The sequence below is a fragment of the Lynx canadensis genome, chromosome B3 (genome assembly GCF_007474595.2).
Source record: "Lynx canadensis isolate LIC74 chromosome B3, mLynCan4.pri.v2, whole genome shotgun sequence".
Taxonomy (NCBI): domain Eukaryota; kingdom Metazoa; phylum Chordata; class Mammalia; order Carnivora; family Felidae; genus Lynx; species Lynx canadensis.
Genome location: NC_044308.2, coordinates 70,271,852 through 70,295,224, shown reverse-complemented (window position 1 = coordinate 70,295,224; position 23,373 = coordinate 70,271,852). Strand labels below are relative to the sequence as shown.

Sequence of the window (23,373 nt, the reverse complement as noted above, 5' to 3'; positions counted from 1 at the left end):
TGCTTCTGCGGAGCCAAACCTCCGGCAGCGGATCTGACTCCCTCCAGCTGCCACAGGGCCCCTCCTGAAGTGGATGACCTAAGGAGAAGCGAGCTAAGCCTGCCCCCCCTGCCGCCGTGCACCTTGCCTATCCACCCCAGCTAATACGCCAGATCCCCAGCATCACAAGCCTGGCAGTGTGCAAGTAGCCCAGACGGGCCACGCCACCCCACAGTGAATCCCGCCCCTAGAAGAGGTGAAGAGAAGGCACACACCAGTCTGACTGTGGCCCCAGCGGTGGGCTGGGGGCAGACATCAGGACTGACTGCGGCCCCGCCCACCAACTCCAGTTATACACCACAGCACAGGGGAAGTGCCCTGCAGGTCCTCACCACACCAGGGGCTATCCAAAATGACCAAGCGGAAGAATTCCCCTCAGAAGAATCTCCAGGAAATAACAACAGCTAATGAGCTGATCAAAAAGGATTTAAATAATATAACAGAAAGTGAATTTAGAATAATAGTCATAAAATTAATCTCTGGGCTGGAAAACAGCATACAGGACAGCAGAGAATCTCTTGCTACAGAGATCAAGGGACTAAGGAACAGTCACGAGGAGCTGAAAAAACGCTTTAAAGGAAATGCAAAACAAAATGCAAACCACCACGGCTCGGATGGAAGAGGCAGAGGAGAGAATAGGTGAACTAGAAGATAAAGTTATGGAAAAAGAGGAAGCTGAGAAAAAGAGAGATAAAAAAATCCAGGAGTATGAGGGGAAAATTAGAGAACTAAGTGATACACTAAAAAGAAATGATATACGCATAATTGGTATCCCAGAGGAGGAAGAGAGAGGGAAAGGTGCTGAAGGGGTACTTGAAGAAATCATAGCTGAGAACTTCCCTGAACTGGGGAAGGAAAAAGGCATTGAAATCCAAGAGGCACAGAGAACTCCCTTCAGACGTAACTTGAATCGATCTTCTGCACGACATATCATAGTGAAACTGGCAAAATACAAGGATAAAGAGAAAATTCTGAAAGCAGAAAGGGGTAAACGTGCCCTCACATATAAAGGGAGACCTATAAGACTCATGACTGATCCCTCTTTTGAAACTTGGCAGGCCAGAAAGAATTGGCACGAGATTTTCAGGGTGCTAGACAGCAAAAATATGCAGCCGAGAATCCTTTATCCAGCAAGTCTGTCATTTAGAATAGAAGGAGAGATAAAGGTCTTCCCAAACAAACAAAACCTGAAGGAATTTGTCACCACTAAACCAGCCCTACAAGAGATCCTAAGGGGGACCCTGTGAGACAAAGTACCAGAGACATCACTACAAGCATAAAACATACAGACATCACAATGACTCTAAACCCGTATCTTTCTATAATAACACTGAATGTAAATGGATTAAATGCGCCCACCAAAAGACATAGGGTATCAAAATGGATAAAAAAACAAGACCCATCTATTTGCTGTCTACAAGAGACTCATTTTAGACCTGAGGACACCTTTAGATTGAGAGTGAAGGGATGGAGAACTATTTATCATGCTACTGGAAGCCAAAAGAAAGCTGGAGTAGCCATACTTATATCAGACAAACTAGACTTTAAATTAAAGGCTGTAACAAGAGATGAAGAAGGACATTATATAATAGTTACAGGGTCTATCCATCAGGAAGAGCTAACAATTATAAATGTCTATGCGCCGAATACCGGAGCCCCCAAATATATAAAACAATTACTCATAAACAGAAGCAACCTTATTGATAAGAATGTGGTCACTTCAGGGGACTTTAACACCCCACCTATAGAAATGGATAGATCATCTAGACACACGGTCAATAAAGAAACAAGGGCCCTGAATGAGACATTGGATCAGATGGACTTGACAGATCTATTTAGAACTCTGCATCCCAAAGCAACAGAATATACTTTCTTCTCGAGTGCACATGGAACATTCTCCAAGATAGATCATATACTGGGTCACAAAACAGCCCTTCATAAGTTTACAAGAATTGAAATTATACCATGCATACTTTCAGACCACAACGCTATGAAGCTTGAAATCAACCACAGGAAAAAGTCTGGAAAACCTCCAAAAGCGTGGAGGTTAAAGAACACCCTACTAACGAATGAGTGGGTCAACCAGGCAATTAGAGAAGAAATCAAAAAATATATGGAAACAAACGAAAAGGAAAATACAACAATCCAAACGCTTTGGGACGCAGCGAAGGCAGTCCTGAGAGGAAAATACATTGCAATCCAGGCCTAGCTCAAGAAACAAGAAAAATCCCAAATACAAAATCTAAGAGCACACCTAAAGGAAATAGAAGCAGAACAGCAAAGGCAGCCTAAACCCAGCAGAAGAAGAGAACTAATAAAGATCAGAACAAAAATAAACAATATAGAATCTAAAAAAACTGTAGAACACATCAACGAAACCAAGAGTTGGTTTTTTGAAAAAATAAACAAAATTGACAAACCGCTAGCCAGGCTTCTCAAAAAGAAAAGGGAGATGACCCAAATAGATAAAATCATGAATGAAAATGGAATTATTACAACCAATCCCTCAGAGATACAAACAATTATCAGGGAATACTATGAAAAATTATATGCCAACAAATTGGACAACCTGGAAGAAATGGACACATTCCTGAACACCCACACTCTTCCAAAACTCAATCAGGAGGAAATAGAAAGCTTGAACAGACCCATAACCAGCAAAGAAATTGAATCGGTTATCAAAAATCTCCCAACAAATAAGAGTCCAGGACCAGATGGCTTCCCAGGGGAGTTCTACCAGACGTTTAAAGCAGAGATAATACCTATCCTTCTCAAGCTATTCCAAGAAATAGAAAGGGAAGGAAAACTTCCAGACTCATTCTATGAAGCCAGTATTACTTTGATTCTTAAACCAGACAGAGACCCAGTAAAAAAAGAGAACTACAGGCCAATATCCCTGATGAATATGGATGCAAAAATTCTCAATAAGATACTAGCAAATCGAATTCAACGGCATATAAAAAGAATTATTCACCAGGATCAAGTGGGATTCATTCCTGGGATGCAGGGCTGGTTCAACATTCGCAAATCAATCAACGTGATACATCACATTAACAAAAAAAAAGAGAAGAACCATATGATCCTATCAATCGATGCAGAAAAGGCCTTTGACAAAATCCAGCACCCTTTCTTAATAAAAACCCTTGAGAAAGTCGGGATAGAAGGAACATACTTAAAGATCATAAAAGCCATTTATGAAAAGCCCACAGCTAACAGCATCCTCAACGGGGAAAAACTGAGAGCTTTTTCCCTGATATCAGGAACACGACAGGGATGCCCACTCTCACCGCTGTTGTTTAACATAGTGCTGGAAGTTCTAGCATCAGCAATCAGACAACAAAAGGAAATCAAAGGCATCAAAATTGGCAAAGATGAAGTCAAGCTTTCGCTTTTTGCAGATGACATGATATTATACATGGAAAAACCCGATAGACTCCACCAAAAGTCTGCTAGAACTGATACATGAATTCAGCAAAGTTGCAGGATACAAAATGAATGTACAGAAATCAGTTGCATTCTTATACACTAACAATGAAGCAACAGAAAGACAAATAAAGAAACTGATCCCATTCACAATGGCACCAAGAAGCATAAAATACCTAGGAATAAATCTAACCAAAGATGTAAAGGATCTGTATGCTGAAAACTACAGAAAGCTTATGAAGGTAATTGAAGAAGATTTAAAGAAATGGAAAGACATTCTCTGCTCATGGATTGGAAAAATAAATATTGTCAAAATGTCAATACCCAAAGCTATCTACACATTCAATGCAATCCCAATCAAAATTGCACCAGCATTCTTCTCGAAACTAGAACAAGCAATCCTAAAATTCATATGGAACCACAAAAGGCCCCGAATAGCCAAAGGAATTTTGAAGAAGAAGACCAAAACAGGAGGCATCACAATCCCAGACTTTAGCCTCTACTACAAAGCTGTCATCATCAAGACAGCATGGTATTGGTACAAAAACAGACACACAGACCAATGGAATAGAATAGAAACCCCAGAACTAGACCCACAAACGTATGGCCAACTCATCTTTGACAAAGCAGGAAAGAACATCCAATGGAAAAAAGACAACCTCTTTAACAAATGGTGCTGGGAGAACTGGACAGCAACATGCAGAAGGTTGAAACTAGACCACTTCCTCACACCATTTACAAAAATAAACTCAAAATGGATAAAGGACCTAAATGTGAGACAGGAAACCATCAGAACCTTAGAGGAGAAAGCAGGAAAAGACCTCTCTGACCTCAGCCGTAGCAATCTCTTACTCGACACATCCCCAAAGGCAAGGGAATTAAAAGCAAAAGTGAATTACTGGGACCTTATGAAGATAAAAAGCTTCTGCACAGCAAAAGAAACAACCAACAAAACTAAAAGGCAACCAACGGAATGGGAAAAGATATTTGCAAATGACATATTGGACAAAGGGCTAGTATCTAAAATCTATAAAGACCTCACCAAACTCCACACCCGAAAAACAAATAACCCAGTGAAGAAATGGGCAGAAAACATGAATAGACACTTCTCTAAAGAAGACATCCAGATGGCCAACAGGCACATGAAAAGATGTTCAGCGTAGCTCCTTATCAGGGAAATACAAATCAAAACCACACTCAGGTATCACCTCACGCCAGTCAGAGTGGCCAAAATGAACCAATCAGGAGACTATAGATGCTGGAGAGGATGTGGAGAAACGGGAACCCTCTTGCACTGTTGGTGGGAATGCAAATTGGTGCAGCCGCTCTGGAAAGCAGTGTGGAGGTTTCTCAGAAAATTAAAAATTGACCTACCCTATGACCCAGCAATAGCACTGCTAGGAATTTATCCAAGGGATACAGGAGTACTGATGCATAGGGGCACTTGTACCCCAATGTTCATAGCAGCACTCTCAACAATAGCCAAATTATGGAAAGAGCCTAAATGTCCATCAACTGATGAATGGATAAAGAAATTGTGGTTTATATACACAATGGAATACTACGTGGCAATGAGAAAAAATGAAATATGGCCTTTTGTAGCAACGTGGATGGAACTGGAGAGTGTAATGCTAAGTGAAATAAGCCATACAGAGAAAGACAGATACCATATGGTTTCACTCTTATGTGGATCCTGAGAAACTTAACAGGAACCCATGGGGGAGGGGAAGGAAAAAAAAAAAAAAAAGAAAAGAGGTTAGAGTGGGAGAGAGCCAAAGCATAAGAGACTGTTAAAAACTGAGAACAAACTGAGGGTTGATGGGGGGTGGGAGGGAGGGGAGGGTGGGTGATGGGTATTGAGGAGGGCACCTTTTGGGATGAGCACTGGGTGTTGTATGGAAACCAATTTGTCAATTAATTTCATATATATATATATAAAAAAGAAAAAAGAGTCTCTTACGATTTGTTTCCCTCTCATCTCTCCCCGTCCCTTCCCATGTGTTCATCTGTTTTGCTTCTTAAATTCCATGAGTGAAATAATTAGGTATCTTCCTCTGAATGGCTTTTTTTGTTTAGCATAATACATTCTAGCTCTATCTATGAATGCAAACTGGTGCAGTCATTATGGAAAACAGTATGGAGGTTCCTCAAAAAAACTAAAACTACCCTACTATCCAGCAATTGCACTATTAGGTATTTACCGATAGGATACAAAAATACAGCTCTGAAGGGGTACATGCAACCTCAATGTTTATAGCAGCATTATCAACAATAGCGAAACTATGGACAGAGCCCAAATGTCCATCAACTGGTGAATGGATAAGAAAATATGGTATATATGTGGAAATGGAAAGTTAGCCACCAAAAAGAATGAAATATTGCCATTTGAAAGTAAATCTTACAGTTGAAAGTTTCTATATCACTTTTCTTTGACTTGACCATATAAGAGCAATAAATTAACCTTTGCCTTATTTGTCCATGGAGTCAGCTTCCCAGCCCTCTATTATTTTAAACAATTTCTGAATTTGGGGAAGAGGTAATTTATTAATGTACTTCCAGAATTTGGCTAACGCTAGTAGAGGCAACATAGAAAATTATAAAGAGGTGCATGGCTTCTAAAAACAGACTGAATTGAAATCTGTTCTGTTTTCTTCTAGCTATGGACAGTTAGGTAAGTTCTAAAAGTCTTCTGCCTCAGTCCTCTCATACATAAAATGGGAATGAAAACAGCACCTAGCTCATAAGACTGAGATAGTCAAAGACTTCACCAGACAGCCTAATTATTTACTTAATTATTTTTTCAAATACTGTCTTTTAGATACAGACTGAAGAATTGCTTTAGGCCACTCTCTCTTTAGTAGCCTCAAATGAGTCTTACTTTCCTTTAGACACATCAACCTTTCTGACCAATTATGCTCAAAGTAAAATCATATGGCAGAACAACTCTGAGCCAAGTGTTCTAGCCTTGCAGACTAAAATGATGACAAGTAGTATATATTTTTAGCTCCTCTTGCAGTTTGGAAGGATCATCCACACTTTAGGGAGGTTAAAGATTTAGCTTTGTAAATCTATGGTAGGCAATAGATTTAAAAATCATGAACATGGGGCGCCTGGGTGGCGCAGTCGGTTAAGCGTCCGACTTCAGCCAGGTCACGATCTCGCGGTCTGTGAGTTCGAGCCCCGCGTCAGGCTCTGGGCTGATGGCTCAGAGCCTGGAGCCTGTTTCCGATTCTGTGTCTCCCTCTCTCTCTGCCCCTCCCCCGTTCATGCTCTGTCTCTCTCTGTCCCCAAAAAATAAATAAACGTTGAAAAAAAATTTTTAAAAAATAAAAAAAAAATCATGAACAATGTTTTTGACATATAGATAATTTTTTGGTCCTAGTCTGCCTTACCTTTTTCAGAATATTCTAATTCCTCATGGTGACTTAATATGTTATGATGTCCCCTAGAATTCTGGACTTACCTGACGGGTACTAGCAGACTGAAAACCCTTCAAGTAACATTAAAATCTGTCTGAGAAAATGGCTATTTTGGGTAATGGTGAGATGGTAATCAACTTGACTGCCTCTTTGAAAGATATAAGCTGCATATAGATTGCCTACTGGAGGATTGGAAAGACTCCAGACCATTCTTATAAATCCTCCTTCCTAATTCTTGGTTTTCGTTAAAGGTAGGAAGAGAAACAGGTGATTTCAGCCACTAGGTGGCAGTGAAGCTTCTTGTAAACTTCTTCCAGTTTTTATTGAGCTGTGCACACCGAACTTTAGATTCATTTCTTCTACAATTAAAAAAGATTTATTTATGCCCACTGGAAATGTTGACAATAGCCTGAAATTAGTAAATTTTCCATGTCAAATAGGCGAAGTGCAAATGTTAGTTTTTATCATCCCAAATATGTTATTTTATAAGAATGTATAACATTTTCATCATATTGTATAAATATATTAAAATCAGTAGTTCTCCATACATATCTCAGAACATTTATGACATATATATATATACATATATATATATATGTATATATATAGTGTTCATTGGAATTCAAGAAAAATTTCAGAAAAAGTATTAAGTCTTAGAATGTCATGAGCTAAAATATGAAATAAGATATTAGAAAATAATAGGAAAACATAAGATTATCATAGTTGAAACATTATATTCTAAGCCCAAGAAAATCGACTAAAAATGTCAATTATTTAGTGTTCAGGTAGGTGGCTAATTTCAAGTAAATATATATATATAAAACTATATATATATATATATATATATATACACACATACATAACTATATAAAACTACACATTTTCTTCATTACAGAATTATCAAAAAGTGACAGTTAAAAATGACCTTGGGGCACCTGGGTGGCTCAGTCGGTTGAGCATTTGACTCTTGATTTTGGCTCAGTCCATGATCTCACGGTTGGTGGGATCAAGCCCTACATCCGGCTCTGCACTGACAGCGTGGAGCCTGCTTGGGATTTTCTCTATCCATCTGTCTCTGCCCTTACCCCCTTCTCTCTCTTTCTCTCTTAAAATAAACATTTTTGGTGGGGTGCCTGGGTGGCTCAGTCGGTTGAGTGTCTGACTTCAGCTCAGGTCATGATCTCACAGTCCATGAGTTCGAGCCCCACATCGGGCTCTGTGCTGTCAGTTCGGAGCCTGGAGCCTGCTTCAGTTTCTGTGTCTCCCTCTCTCTCTGCCCCTCCCCCACTCACACTCTGTCTCTATCAAAAAATGAATAAACATTAAAAAAATTTTAAATAAACATTTTTTAAAATGACCTCATAAACATTAAAATAAAATAATTCATAACATTAATATTTTCAGTATTTAATGAAGAAAGTTATAAAACTTTACTGGGAGATACAAAACAAGACCTTAAAATTACAGAAATAAACCATGTGTAGGATTAAAAAGACCAATATTGTCAATACCATATTTTTCCCTAAATCAATGTATAAAATTAACGCAATTATAATTACTAAGTATTCATGTCATTTGATAAAATCATTCTAGTTCATATTAATAAATAACTGAACTGGTTTCAAGACAATTTGAGGAAGAATAGCAATGAGGATACTTATTTAATAGATATTAAAATGTACCATAGACTTATAATAATTAAAACAACTTGCTCTGGAAGGAATCTCAAAGGCATTATGTTGAATGAAAGAAGTCATGCTTAAAAGGCTACTTACTGTGCACAAACTAAAGGGCAACCTATGGAATGGGAGAAGATATTTGCAAATGACATATTGGATAAAGTTAGTAACCAAAATATATAAAGAATTTCTACAACTCAACACCAGAAAAACTAATGATCCAATTACAAAATGGGCAGAGACATGAATAGACATTTTTCCAAAGAAGCCCTGCATATGGCTAACAGACACATGGAAAGATGTTCAACATCACTCATCAACACGGAAATGCAAATCAAAACTGCAACGTGATACCACCTCACACCTGTCAGAATAACTAAAATCAATAGTACAGGAAATATTAGGTGCTGGTGAGGATGTAGAGACAAGGGAACCATTCCTCTTGCACTCTTGGTGGGAATGTAAACTGGTGCAGCCACTCTGGAAAACAATATGGAAGTTCCTCAAGAAGTTAAAAATAGAACTACCTTAGGATCCAGCAATCAATCATACTACTAGGTATTTACCCAAAGGATACAAAAATACTATTTCAAAGGGAAAGATACACCCCAATGTTTACAGCGGCATTATTTATGATAGCCAAATTATGGAAATAGCCCAAATGTCCATCAACTGGTGAATGGATAAAGAAGAAGTGTTAGATATATACAATGAAATATTATTCAGCCATAAAAAAGAACAGAATCTTGACATTTGCAATGACATGGATAGAGTGAGAGAGTATTTTGCTAAGCAAAATAAATTAGAGAAAGACAAATGCTATATGATTTCACTTGTGTAAAATTTAGGAACAAAACAAATGAGCAAAGGGAAAAAAAGAGAGAGGCAAACCAAGAAACAGACTCCTATCTATAGAGAATAAACTGATGGTTACCAAGGGAGAGGTGGGGGGGATGGATCAAATAGGTGATGGGGATTAAGGAGTGCACTTGTGCTGAACAAGTGTTGTATCAAAATGTTGAATCACTATATTGTACACTTGAATTTAATATTATACTGTATGTTAACTGACTAGAATTTAAATAAAAACTTAGAAACAACAATAACAAAAGAGTATTTAGAGCCACAAATGTCCTCCTTGCCCAGCTCAGTGGATGGCTGCCATGTCTATTCTCACCCCAGCAGAAATCTGGGGTTTTATTGTGTGCAGAAGTCTCTGAGCTGCAGGACACCAGGCACATACCTTAATCCTAAACCTAACCTTAAACTTAACCTTACCCTTAACTTTAAACCTAATGATTACCCGAATGATAACTCCCCCAAGCCCCTAATCCACAACACTAAACCTAACCCTAACCTAACCCTCTGGAGAAATCTCTGAACTGCAGGATACCAGGAACATACCGTCACCCTGGTCCTAATCCTGACCCTAACTCTAACCACATATCTGGAGGGGAAAAAATGACATGGTGTATACATACAATGGAATATCACTCAGCCATAAAAAATAATGAAATTGTGCCATTTGCAAGGATGTGGGTGGAGCTAGAGAGTATTATGCTAAGAGAAATAAATCAGTCAGAGAAAGACAAACACCATCTGATTTCACTCATACGTGAAATTAAAGAAGCGAAACAAACAAGCATGGGGGAAAAAAAGAGGCAAACTAAGAAATAGACTCTGAACTATGGAGAACAAACTGATGGTTACCAGAGGGGAGGTAGGTGGGAGGATGGATTAAATAGGTGATAGGGATTAAGGAGGGCACTTGTGATGAGCACAAGGTATTGTGTGGCAGTGTTGGGTCACCATATTGTACACCTGAAACTAATATTATACTATATGCTAACTAACTGGAAATAAAATAAAAACATTTTAAAAAGGCCATTTACTGGGGCGCCTGGGTGGCGCAGTCGGTTAAGCGTCCGACTTCAGCCAGGTCACGATCTCGCGGTCCGTGAGTTCGAGCCCCGCGTCAGGCTCTGGGCTGATGGTTCAGAGCCTGGAGCCTGTTTCCGATTCTGTGTCTCCCTCTCTCTCTGCCCCTCCCCCGTTCATGCTCTGTCTCTCTCTGTCCCAAAAATAAATAAACGTTGAAAAAAGGCCATTTACTATATGAGTTCACTTACATGACAGTCTAGAAAAGGCAGCCTAGGTACAAAAAAACAGATCCTATTATCTGAGCCAGAAGTTAGGAAAGAGGGATAGACCACAAAGGGGCACAGGGGAATTTGAGGGTTGAGGACATTTTCCTATAACCTCATTGTGATCATTACATGGCTATGCATTTGTCAAAACTCACAAAATTGTATACTAAAGACAGTGATTTTTTTTTCTATTTGTAAAACGTATTTAAAAACAAAAAAGCTTGATACTGGTACAAAGAATTGATTATAGACTTTTCAGAGGTATCAATCACCCCTACCCCATGTAGGCCCCATGAATCAATTTATCAGTGGACTCAGAAAAAAAGAAGAGACAAATATTGGTGTTATTACTGAAAAATTTGTTTTGGACTTACAACCATGTACCATAGTACTGTTCATGCCACAGCACAACTGCAAATTTAGTTCACTCTTTCCATCCATGGGCTGTAAACTTTCTGAAACCCTGGATGAGCCTTCTGGCACACTGTGCCAGGCTCACAACATATGTGAAGGATGGTTGGAGGCACTGTGTCTGGGGCAACTCAGTAACAAAGTTAAGACACATTAAGTAGGGATTATGTACTAAATGTACTTTTCCAGCACCAAAGAGCAGTTACCCAGGCACTCAGCTAAATAGCAATGTGAGGCATCATCTGTGTGCATTTTCTACATACAGATTCCCAACAAAAACTACAAGTATAATAGCAACACTAATAACGTATTTTGTAAAGATTAAAAACATGCTGGGGTGCCAGGGTGGCTCAGTCTGTTAAGCATCTAACTCCTGATTTCGACCAAGGTCATGATCTCAAAGTTCGTGATTTTGACTCCGGAGTTAGACTCTGAACTGACATTGCGGAACCTCTTGGGATTCTCTCTCTCCCTCTCTCTGCCTTTTCCCCACTCATTCTCTTTCTCTCTCTCTCTCTGTCTGTCTTAAAATACATAAATAAACTTTAAAAACATGCCAAAATTATAAAAGAAATGTATAAAGAAGTTTTTATAGATAGAGAAGCTAAGTAGATAATTTATTCATTTTTTTCAAATTTGCATTAGAAACAGTAGTGAAGAGAAGATTTTTTTTAAGTTCATTTATTTATTTTGAGAGAGAGAGAAAGGAGAGAGCATGAGTGGGGGAGGAGCAGAGAGGGAGAAAACGAGACTCCCAAGCAGGCTCTGCACTATCAGCAAAAAGCCCAAAGTAGGGCTCCATCTCACAAACAGTGAGATCACGACCTGAGCCGAAATCAAGAATCAGACCCTTAACCCACTGAGAAACCCAGGTGCCCCAGTGAACAGAGGACTTAAATGCATGTCTTCCAGAATGGAGATGTCATGCTTTAACCATTGATGATGACAGTAGAGGGGTTTCCTATCTAACAATTACATCTACTGTTTCCTTATACAGAACTTGAAATACATTAAAAGTTTATTCCTTAATAATGTCCAAAACAAAAGATTGCCTCTTTGGAAGCATCATCTACAAAGTGGGTTTTGAATTTATATGTCGAGTTCTTATCTTCTTAATGGCTGCTTTTACTTCTTGATTCCTTAATGTATAAATAATAGGATTTAAGAGAGGTGTGAAAATTGTATAAAACACAGAAAGAATTTTATCTACAGAGTATCTGCTGAAGGGCCATACATAGATAAAGACACATGGGGCAAAGAAGAGAGTCACAACCGTGATGTGTGCCGAGAGAGTGGAGAAGGCCTTGGCAGAACCACTAGCAGCACGGTGCCTGACTGAGTGTATGATGACCGTGTAGGAGACAAGCAAGAGGAGGAAGCAGACCAGGGACAGGAGGCCACTGTCAGCAATGACCAGCAGTTGTAGCATGTAGGTATCCTTGCAGGCGAGTTTGATCACAAGGGGAAGGTCACAGAAGAAGCTGTCCACCACGTTGGGACCGCAGAAGGGCAAATTCAACATGAAAGCCATTTGACTAGATGAGTGCACAAATCCAACTGTGTAGGAGGATAGCAGCAGCCCACCAAGCACTCGGGGGTTCATGATGGACATGTAATGGAGGGGTTTGCATATGGCAACATACCTGTCTATTGCCATGGCTACAAGCAACATCATCTCACTCCCACCTAGGAGGTGCATGAAGAACATCTGAGAATAACATCCCCACCAAGAGATGGTCTTCTGCTTTCGGAGGAAATCCACAATCATCTTAGGGGTAGCAAAAGAAGCCAGGATCATATCGATACAGGAGAGGTTGATAAGCAGAAAATACATTGGTGTGTGAAGGCGTGAGTCAAAGGTCACGGTGACCAAGATGAGAAGGTTTCCTAACACAATCCCAGCATAGACCACAGAGAATCCTAGGAAGAATAAAATCTGAAGATTCTGAGATTTGGAAAGTCCCAGCAAAATGAACTCAGACACCACTGAATAGTTCACCCTTTCCATGTTATCAACTTTGTGTCATCATAATCAAAATGAGTAAGAATTGTGGGCAGAAAAGTTGTGTTTACACAAAGGATGGTTCATGTTGGTGTCTAATTTTGATACTCAGACAGGTGAACTCCCACTTTTGGGAAATTTTATTGGTCAGTGATATAAATGGCCCAGAGCAGCATTCCAAACAGTAAGAAGAATTCAGAATATACATTTCTGAAAGACAAAAATAAAAACAGCACATGAAATCACAATCATATAGACTGTGAACTTGGATTCCAAAGCCCTCAATACGACACCTAGCTGAGTTACTCATTGGGCAACATATAACGAGTATCTCCTTTTGAGGGTTATGTTTCCTCCTCAGTAAACAAACAAACAAAAAATCAAACTCCATGATATTGAATGCCTCTTTGTGCTATAAAGATCTCCATAAATAAGACAAGGATCATGGTGGGTTCCACATTCACAGAATATTATTGAGTTTCTTAACCTGGAAATGATAAATGTAGAAAATATATCAAGGATTCTAGAGACCCATACTTTGAAAGAGATTCTGGTAAAGAACAATTAATTAATGTCTTAAATTAAGTCTTCCTTATAAGTTTTTAGGTCCTGAGAAAAGCACATCTTCTCTTTCCTGCTCTATTCTTGCATGAATCCCTCACAGCTTATGCTAATACCAGTGATGGTCACTGCACATTAGTAGAGTCAAACCATGAATTTACATATGTATACATAATATATATATGGCATATATAATTCGTTCACTCAAAATTTAACATTATTCACCTCAAATGCCTCTTCTGTAATTTTAAGCAGGATATACCAAGGATATAGAAAGTCCCCAGCCAAATGGAACTGAATTTATTTTCTTTTCAGTGTGTATTCATTCATTCATTTGTTTAGTGCTATACAGAGGACCACTGGTTAGCTTGTGCATGTTTACTTATCACAGCTTCAAAACGATAAAATGAGGTAATTGAGGTAACTGACTGATGTGGGTAATAGAAATACCATTCTTTCAACACAGTCATCTAAATTTATACCATAGCTTTCCCATCAGCCCATCCTTATAACAACACTGGTTTTGTTGGCTTTGTTCTTAAAAAAATATTTTCAACCATAATAGTTCCTCGTTATCTAGGTTCTTAAAAAGCTCCTGCAGTAATTAAAGCCTTCCTTTTGTGCCACTGTTTTTTACCAGAGCGGGGAAAATACTTTCATAGGAAAGTGCCTCATGTGAATCCCAGGAATAGCCTTGCATCTCCTTTTCCCATATTCCCATCAATTTCCTGCAATTTATGCTCCCAATCATCAGAAACAGAAGGAAGAAGCATCATAATGCTGTACACTCTGTTTCTCTGAGGCAATCCCATGGGTACATTTATCCAACTGGGGATGTATTTTTCCTACATAGACATATCCTCTGGCCAAGTTCTTACTCTGAGAAACTTGGATTGACACAAATTTGGTACTAAGCCACATTAAGTACATAAAGTTATTTTCATGTTTAGAAAAGTTGTATCTTCTTTCAGTTTTATGGGTAATATTTAAAGTATCCACACTATGCTTTTTGAAACCTCATTTTTAAAACTGCATTTGAGGAGAACAGGATAGACTTCAAATATACATGAAATAGTTTATACACATTCTTGCATATTACTAATATTTATTGAATGAGTGAATGAATGAATAAAATATATATGAATATTCAGGATCTACATTAAAATAAGTGTTAAAGCAAAATCCATGTAAATTAGGAATTTTAAGCATATTTACTTTTAAATGTCAAATTGGATGTTGAAGCATTTTTAAACAGAAACAGAATAACCATTCCAATAAAATTTTAGAAGTACGTATTTTTCCCTAATTTATTTTTGAAAAGGATCAAAGTAGCTTATGTGAATGGAAAAGAAAACATGGCACACAGAGCAGCAGGATATAACAATCTATTTCCTGGATAAACAATCTATTTCCTGGATATCCTCTGAGAACAGTAATATACACATTAGTACAGTGTGTGTGTGTTCTTTGTGTGTTGTGGGTACTAGTATATGTTTACATTTATATGCTTTTTATTAAAACCATAGTGTTCAATGCTATTTATTGAGAGAATAGTGTTCACATGTATAGTTATTTTCCTTGGGTTTGTCAATACATTAAAAATACATTTCTAAGAGCACATGAAAATCCAAATCATTTTATGGCTATATAGAATTGCATTTTATTGATGATGCATAATGTAATTACCCCACAAATATAGTTTACTTTTAGGAATTGAACATTACTCATAAGAATTCTGTTTTCATCCTATCAGTGTCTCCTTAAAAAAACAATTACCTAACTCCCTTTTCAATCCCCAAATTCACCTAGTCCTTCACAATCAGCCTCTCCTCTACTCTAAATATCCAGTATTGTTTTCTTATAGTGCCAAAATACAACTTCTGTTTTGGTAAAAAAAACAAATTTGTGGTTTTCTGTATTCCCCGTCCATTTCCTTTTTTCTATCCGTACATGTTTTCTTCTTTTTGGGTAGACAAATCCTGTCCATATAGCCATATACTTCAGGACACCTTGAGGCCTCTCTTTTATAAAACCCATACCAATTTCCAGTGTATTTATGGTCCATTTCATGTACTCTACCATTTACTTATTCACTAGGTATACCATGTGCATTAGGTGTAAATATTCTGAAATTGAAGGAACACTAGAATAAGAGCTATGGAAATTTGTTCTAATCCAAGGTCCCTCATTTTTGGTGTTGTGATTCTTCTTTCCCCAGATCACTTTTAAGCTCCTTGAAAATAGATCAATTATTCTTATATTCTCCATAATGTTACAAGGGTCATCAATAGAGATGTTGATGAAGTGAGTGAAAGCTGACAGATATTTAAAGAGAAAAACTTTGGAATAATGCATTAATGATAACTGTAGAAAAGATAGGTTTATTCAAAGTCAAAGAATTTTTCTACTTTTTATGTTTTTTTCTGCTTTGATAGTGTAACTTGCACCAATCTGTAATATTTGTTTAAAGCACATTTTTACATATTAGTTTTTACTCTAAACCATAGACATAGACACACATGCATACACATTCTCCCACACACTCCCTACAAGTGTAGAAGAGGCAAGGGGTGACAGTAAAAAGAAAAATTTTATGTTTTCAAGGGAATCATTTTGATTATCTGCCCAGCATCCCCCCTTCCCATAGAAACAAAGTTCTTTAGCTTTCTTCTTACTGTAAACAACTTTCAAACTGTTCTAAAATGGCTGAGGAGAAAGATATATAAACAGCATTTTATAAAAAACAAATGAAATCAACATTTGATTCTTAATTCTAAGACACAGACTCACTATGCAGAAAATATAGTTGAGCTGAGTATTAGAAGTAGAAATTTAATCACAGATCACAGGCATCATATTACGAAGAAAAAGGACAAATTGTGATTGATCTACAAGTTGCTTGATCTACAGAGCACAATCTGTCAAACTACTTGAGAATATATGAGTAATTTATTCCATTAAAATGAATGTTTAAAAAGTTTTGTAATCTTAACACAGAAGAATATGAAATAAAATCTATTATGGCTTAGTTTTGCCAAAAATCATATTCTTGTCCACATGATACTAGTCATCTGAGCTGATATTTGTTGTTTGCTTAACAGAACAGGATAAATTGAAGTGTTAGGTCTAGTAGGTTTATAAGCACAGGGAATAACACATTTCTTTGGAAAAAAGAAAAAAAGCAAAGATTTCATTCAGCTACCTACTTCTTGAGGCGTCACCATTTGGCATGGATTGGAAATGCTCTCAAATGTATATTAGTAATGATATGGACATTATGAAGTTTGACATGAAAATTCTTTAATAAATGGAAAATAACATCACTTGAAGTATATCAAAGTGTACTCAATTATTTAATTTGCCCCATACTGTCACACTTATAAGGAAAATATGCTGTATTTGTATGACAACTAGAATGATAATTCCTTCTAGAATTCTCTAATGTTATCATGGTGTTCACCTAAAGAACTTTTCACATTTGACTCTACCTATGAACAACGGGATTGAAACTCAGTATCTAGAAATGGTTCTATATTTTTTAATGTATGTGAAAGCTTCCCCTACAACTTACCAGTTTTACAGTGTTTCAAAGCATTACTTGAGTCAGACACATTGAAACCTGGAGAGGTTCTCTTTCCAAAAATAATAGTATTTCCCTAAAATAATGACAAATGTTAATATTTTCTCTATTTTCTCCATAAAGAGTCATATATATTGAGAGGGTAGTAATATAGATGTGATGTATTTTGAGACCTAACAATACCCAACTGATGATAAATACCAATGGGAATTATTAAAGATGCCATGTTGCTTTCCCTGAATGACAACAGAGAAAACTTTTTATGGCATTGCACACTTAAAGAAATTGACATGTTTTACTATCAACAACAGTTAAGCAGAGGACTATAAAACCACTATCAGGTCTGGAATGTTCCAAAATGAAAACTTACTTGAAGAGTACTAAAAAAGGTCAATCACAAACACATAGCTACCTTTTACTGTATATTACACTTATGCCTGGCATTATTATAAGCATAACTGGGTCTATCAAAACAGAAGATATAAAGATATAAAGCTGGGGAACTGCAGTCTCCCCATTTCCTTAGTCCCACCTCTGGTTCTAAGAAATGTTTCCTGTGGAGTATCTCCTTGGCTCTCTTTCATATCCAATTGAAAAATATATCTATCCAATGTATTAGCCATATGTTCATGCCTCTTTCCATGCCTATTTAAAGTAACATTGAATTTCTGTTTCTGTGTTTAATGAGACCACTGTTCCAAATGTGATATGAAATGTGATATAGCCAGATAATCCAATGTTCCTTTGGTCCCTTTTGTAGATTAGTAAAAGCAAAGTGCCTTTCTTGATCAGAGGAATTGTTCCATATGAAATACACTGATAGACTCTCCAATATTATAAACCTTTAATTGTATTTTCGCTGGCTGCTTCTGTAAGATTGATAAGAAACCATGCATCACAGCTATTAACTCAGGAAATCAGTGGATGAGCCCTGATGAACTGATGGAGCCAACTGCTCTGTCCCGGAGAACCCTGAGGTGGCTGGACAGATTGAAAGCATAGGTCCTGGCTGGGTTTGCCAACATTATTGCTTAACAAACTTGGATAAACTCATTGCAAGAGAAAACAATAACTCAAGAGATAAGGGTTTAGAAAAGAGGGAAAATTTTAGTTCCAGGTGCCTATATCTGTGTGAACTGGCAGGCTCAAGCCTTAACAACTGAGCTCTCTGCTTGCAAGGTGGACACCTAGAATTTTTTAGGACAGGTTTAGGGGGTTAATGCAGTAGAGAAGGCAGGGAGCACCTGATCACAGATGAGGTCAGTATATGTTTAGCCCCTGATCATGAGCAAGGAAGGGGATATGGGGGGATGTCTTCTAGGCATTCCATTGCTATCAGGGCTTTTCTGATAAGGGGACTGGAATGTTTCATTCATTGTCAATGTTCTAATAAAGTGCGATATAACTGTTGGGGTCTATAGTTGAGCAAGAAGTCTCACTAACAAAAGGATAACCAAATCCTAGAGCTGAGTAGGTGTCAGTTCTACTGAATCCCTGTTTTTAGACCACGGGGGCTTCTGGAAGGAGTCCAGTATGATTTATTTGCTGGTTTTGTGCAGACCCTTGACTTCAGAGAAATCTGCCTAAAATCATCAGTAGGTGGTTTCTTCCTATGGATGCTGAGTTAAGCCCACAGTGTTCACACTAATGGCTTCCGTGGGTATGAGAGAAGTATGCCCACCTTTTCTCTGTTTGGATATTTCCATGTCATTTTATTTCATTATCCTCAGTAGCTAGTTCAGGAACCCCTAAACCATTTGACATAAACCTCAACATTCCAATCTCCTGGCTCAGCACCAGGTCTTTTTTGGGTGGTTTCTGTATGATTTGTCTTAATCTTCCTCTAAGTTCCCATAAATGTTTACATGACTGAATGCTGGAAGTGAGGGTAGTTTTATTTTCCAATTACCTAGAGCCAGTATACTTGCCCCTATAGCAAGACCCCTGGCTTAAGAGACTATCAACATCTAAAGGTGTCATTGGCCCGTGAACCTAATTCCTCCTGCAATGCTAAGTAAGGGTACTTGACAGCATCCACCACGCAGATTTTCCCTTACCTTCTTCCTCAGTTTTACTGTCTTCAGGACTTACAGTGGTTGATTTACAAACAATAACATGGCCTTCATTTTGCAAACTACATCAATAGGCAAGGAGCATGTTTTAATTTGACCAAGAGGGAATAAAATGGTTTAAACCTGGGCCGTCCAAGTTATTAGCCACTACACATACATGGTTATTTTAGCTAACTACTTTGTTTTTCTTTCCTTCTTTCCTTCCTTCCTTCCTTCCTTCCTTCCTTCCTTCCTTCCTTCTTCTTTCTTTCATTTGGTTGTTCTGTCTTTCCAGCCCCATTTTCTCTCTTTCATGGTTCTAGAGTTTATATTATGCAACTTTAAATTATCACATTCTAGTATCTTCAAATAATATTATTCCATTTCACATATAACATACTGAACTTCTCTACTGCTTCTCCCCTTTGTACTATATTATCATGTCATCATTTTATTTGTACATATTATAAATGCAATGAATTGTCATTACAGCTTTATTTAATATTTCTGATGGCCATGAAATATGTAATCGTTATTTGCTTGAAAATGTCTTTATTTCACCCTTAATTTTGGTATAGAATTCTAGTTTGAGAGGGTTTTTTCTTTTCATATTTTAAAGATACTTTGCATAGTTTCTGAAAAGAGTCTAGAGTTATCAATTTTTTGTTCTTTTGTATAAAATGTATCTTTTTTTCTCTGACAGATTTTAATATTTTATAAATTGCTCATTTTCAGCAATTATTGTATGTCTTGAAGTGATTTTCTTTTTTGTTTTTCCTGAGGCATTCAAACCTAATTTTGTTCTGTGAATTTATACTTTTTATTTGAGTTCTTTAAACATTATTTCTTCAAATTTTTTTCCTGTCATCCCTAAATCCAGTACCACATGTGTTAAATCATTTGACATTTTTCATAGGTCACTGAGGCTCTGTTAATTTTTTCCACAAATGTTTTAGCTTCTGCTTTAGCTTAAATTGTTTCTATTTTATTTTGTTTTTAACTTTAAAAAAATTTTTTTCTTTAATGTTTACTTATTTTTGAGAGAGAGAGACAGTGAGAGGGACAGAATGTGAGCAGGGGAGGGGCAGAGAGAGAGGGTGACACAGAATCCAAAGCACGCTCCAGGCTCTGAGCTGAGCTCCAGGCTCCAGCACAGAGCTCATCATGGAACTCGAATTCAGAAATGGCGAGATCATGACCCAGGCTGAAGTCAGACACTTAACCGACTAAACCACCCAGGTGCCCCTTTTCTTTTTAACTTTTTAAAAACTATTTATTTATTTATCTTGAAAGTGGGGGGAGGGACAGAATGAGAGGGAGATGAGAGAATCCCAAGCAATCTCAATGCTGTCAGCTCAGAACTCCACATAGGGCTCAGTCTCAGGAACAGCAAATTCATGACCTGAGCCGATATCAAGAGTTGGACGTTTAACTGACTGAGCCACCCAGGTGCTCCAAATTGTATCTATTTTCTATCCAGGGATTTTTGTTGTTGATGTTCCTTTGTCTTTTGAATGGATTTTTTTTTTTTGGTTTCTATATTGTATTTTGTAGCCCTAAAACTTCCATTTGATTTTTTTAATATTTTTATTTTTTTCTCATGTTTATGTCATCCTGTAAATTCCCTGATTATTTAAAAAATGCCTATTTTAGGGTTATATATAGGGGCGGAGATCCAACATGGCAAAGTAGAGGAATCTGAAGTTCTCTCGTCCCTCAAACACAGCAGAGTTGAGGCCAAAGGACTTTGAATTTCAAGAATCCAGGCTATGACGTGACAGAGACATCTTCAGGGGCCCACGGGGACAAACTGGCAGGCCATAGGTGTGTGATTGCAAACTGGGAGAGATAAAACGGGCAGTGTAGACACGGATAGGAAGGATCCCCTTGTGCAGAGAGCCAAAGGGAAGAGAAAGAGAGACTGTGGAAGTATTTATATGGACAAGAGAAAAACCACAGACTGAGAGGGAGAAAGATCCAATCTCTAACTGCAGGGCTTTCTCTGGAGTGGGGCCGGCTGCCCTGTTTGCACACCTGGGGAGGAGGGGAGCCAGCCCAGGGCTCAGTAACTAGTCCAGAGACACAGTCTGCAGAGGGAGAAAGCAATCCTCTGCCTGGAGTGCTGTGGGAAGAAGTTATATAACCGGCCAAAGGAGTGGCACTTCCCTGAAACCGGGCGAAGGGAGTAGGAACCTTAAAGACATCAGGGTTTAAGTCCCAACTGAGTTCCAGGGAGGCGCAGGACTCAGCGGAGAGGGACAAACTGCCTCCTTCAGGCCCACTGCACTGTGAGGACAGCCTGAACAGAATGGTTTGGGATAGCCAGTCCTTGGAGGAGAGACTGGGGTGTCACTTTTCTCCCTACTACCAACAAGGTATGGCTTCAGGGAATGAACAGTGGGCCCACAGTGGAGGCGGGACCAGCCTACACTAAACACACCCCTCCTTGCCTGGTAACTGTGTATCTACTGGAGTAGGATTGACGCCAATGAAACAGACAGTCCCTCCTCGAGAACAGTGCTGCCATTGGTTCCAGGGAGCCCAGTGGTTTTGGATTTTCTGATTTATTCTTGGACAATTCTTATTATATATATGTATATATATGTATTATATATATATACACATATATATTTATAAATATATACATATATTTATATGTATATATACATATAATATATGTGTATATATATATATATATATATATATATATATATAATTTTTTTCCTTTCCTCCTTATTTCTTCACTCCTCTGGTCTGGTTATTCTGGTTGTTGGTTTGTTTAACCAGACATATTTCATCTATTCTCTTTATACCTGTTCTGTATCTCCTTCTGAATTTTCCTCTCTCTCTCTCTCTCTCTCTCTGGATTAAGCTGTATAGTTTCTCTTCCTGGTCAATTTTCTTTTCTTTTTCCTCACCCGGGTCACTTCTCTCTTTGTATGGGATAAGGGCTCTTCCATCAACACCACCCCCACTCTGTTGTTTGGTTGTTGCTGGTGTTTTGGGTTTTTGTTTTGTTTTGATTTTGTTTTTGTTTTTTCTTTGTTTTTTTGTTTTCTTTCCCAGGGTTACTTCAACAAACAAATCAAGGCACACCTGGTGTAGGGCCTGAAACATCATTACAAGTAGGAAGATAAAGCAACCAGACTCACAACAACAGACAGCTAGTAACACACTCTAACAAACACCTACTGAAAGGCCAGGCCCTAGACAATGTATGACCCCTCTTTAATACAGTAGTGCTCACAGGTGCAGGACACATAACAAGTTTTTAAAACACATAAGGGACAGAAAACTAGCCAAAATGATGAAATGGAAGAACTCTTCTCAAAAGAAATTCCAGGAAGAAATGACAGCTAAAGAATTGGTCAAAACAGATATAAACAATATAACTGAACAAAAATTTAGAATAATAGTCATAAGATTAATAGCTGGGCTTGAAAACAGCATAGAAGACAACAGAGTATATTGCTGCAGAGATCAAGGAACTAAAAAATAGTCATGATGAATTTAAAAATGCTGTAAATGAGGTGCAAAATAAACTAGAGGCAGTGACAGCAATGATTGAAGAGGCAGAGGGGAGAATAAGTGAAATAGAAGATAAAATTAGGGGAAAAAAGGAAGCTGAGAGGGATAAAAAAATTCTAGAACACGAGGGGAGAATTAGAGAACTAAGTGATTCAATGAAATGTAATAATACCCATATCATAGGAGTTCCAGAAGAAGAAGAGAGAGAGAAAGGGGCAGAAGGCATGCTTGAACAAATCATACCTGAGAACTTCCCCAATTTGGGGAAGGAAATAGATTTTGAAATCCAGGAGGCACAGAGAACTCCCTTCAGATTTAATAGGAATTGATCTTCTGCAGGACATATAATAGTGAAACTTGAAAAATACGAAGATAGAGAATTCTGAAAGCCGCTAGGGACAAACAGTTCTTAACCTACAAGGGTAGACACATAAGGGTAGTAGCAGACCTATCTAGTGAAACTTGGCAGGCCAGAAGGAAGTGGCAGGAAATATTCAATGTGGTGATTAGGAAAAATATGCAGCCAAGAATCC

At 38.0% G+C, this 23,373-nt stretch overlaps 1 protein-coding gene across 1 annotated transcript; it reads right to left on the bottom strand.

Annotated features, from left to right (window-relative positions):
• Positions 1 to 11,722: 11,722 nt before the first annotated feature.
• On the bottom strand, positions 11,723 to 13,129 carry LOC115517019 (olfactory receptor 4K13). The gene is made up of 2 exons (XM_030320195.1): positions 12,199 to 13,129; positions 11,723 to 11,805 (listed from the first exon to the last, which is right to left on the bottom strand). Exons 1-2 carry the CDS (start codon positions 13,124 to 13,126, stop codon positions 11,723 to 11,725), a joined length of 1,011 nt encoding a protein of 336 aa, XP_030176055.1. The 5' UTR covers positions 13,127 to 13,129.
• Positions 13,130 to 23,373: the final 10,244 nt, after the last annotated feature.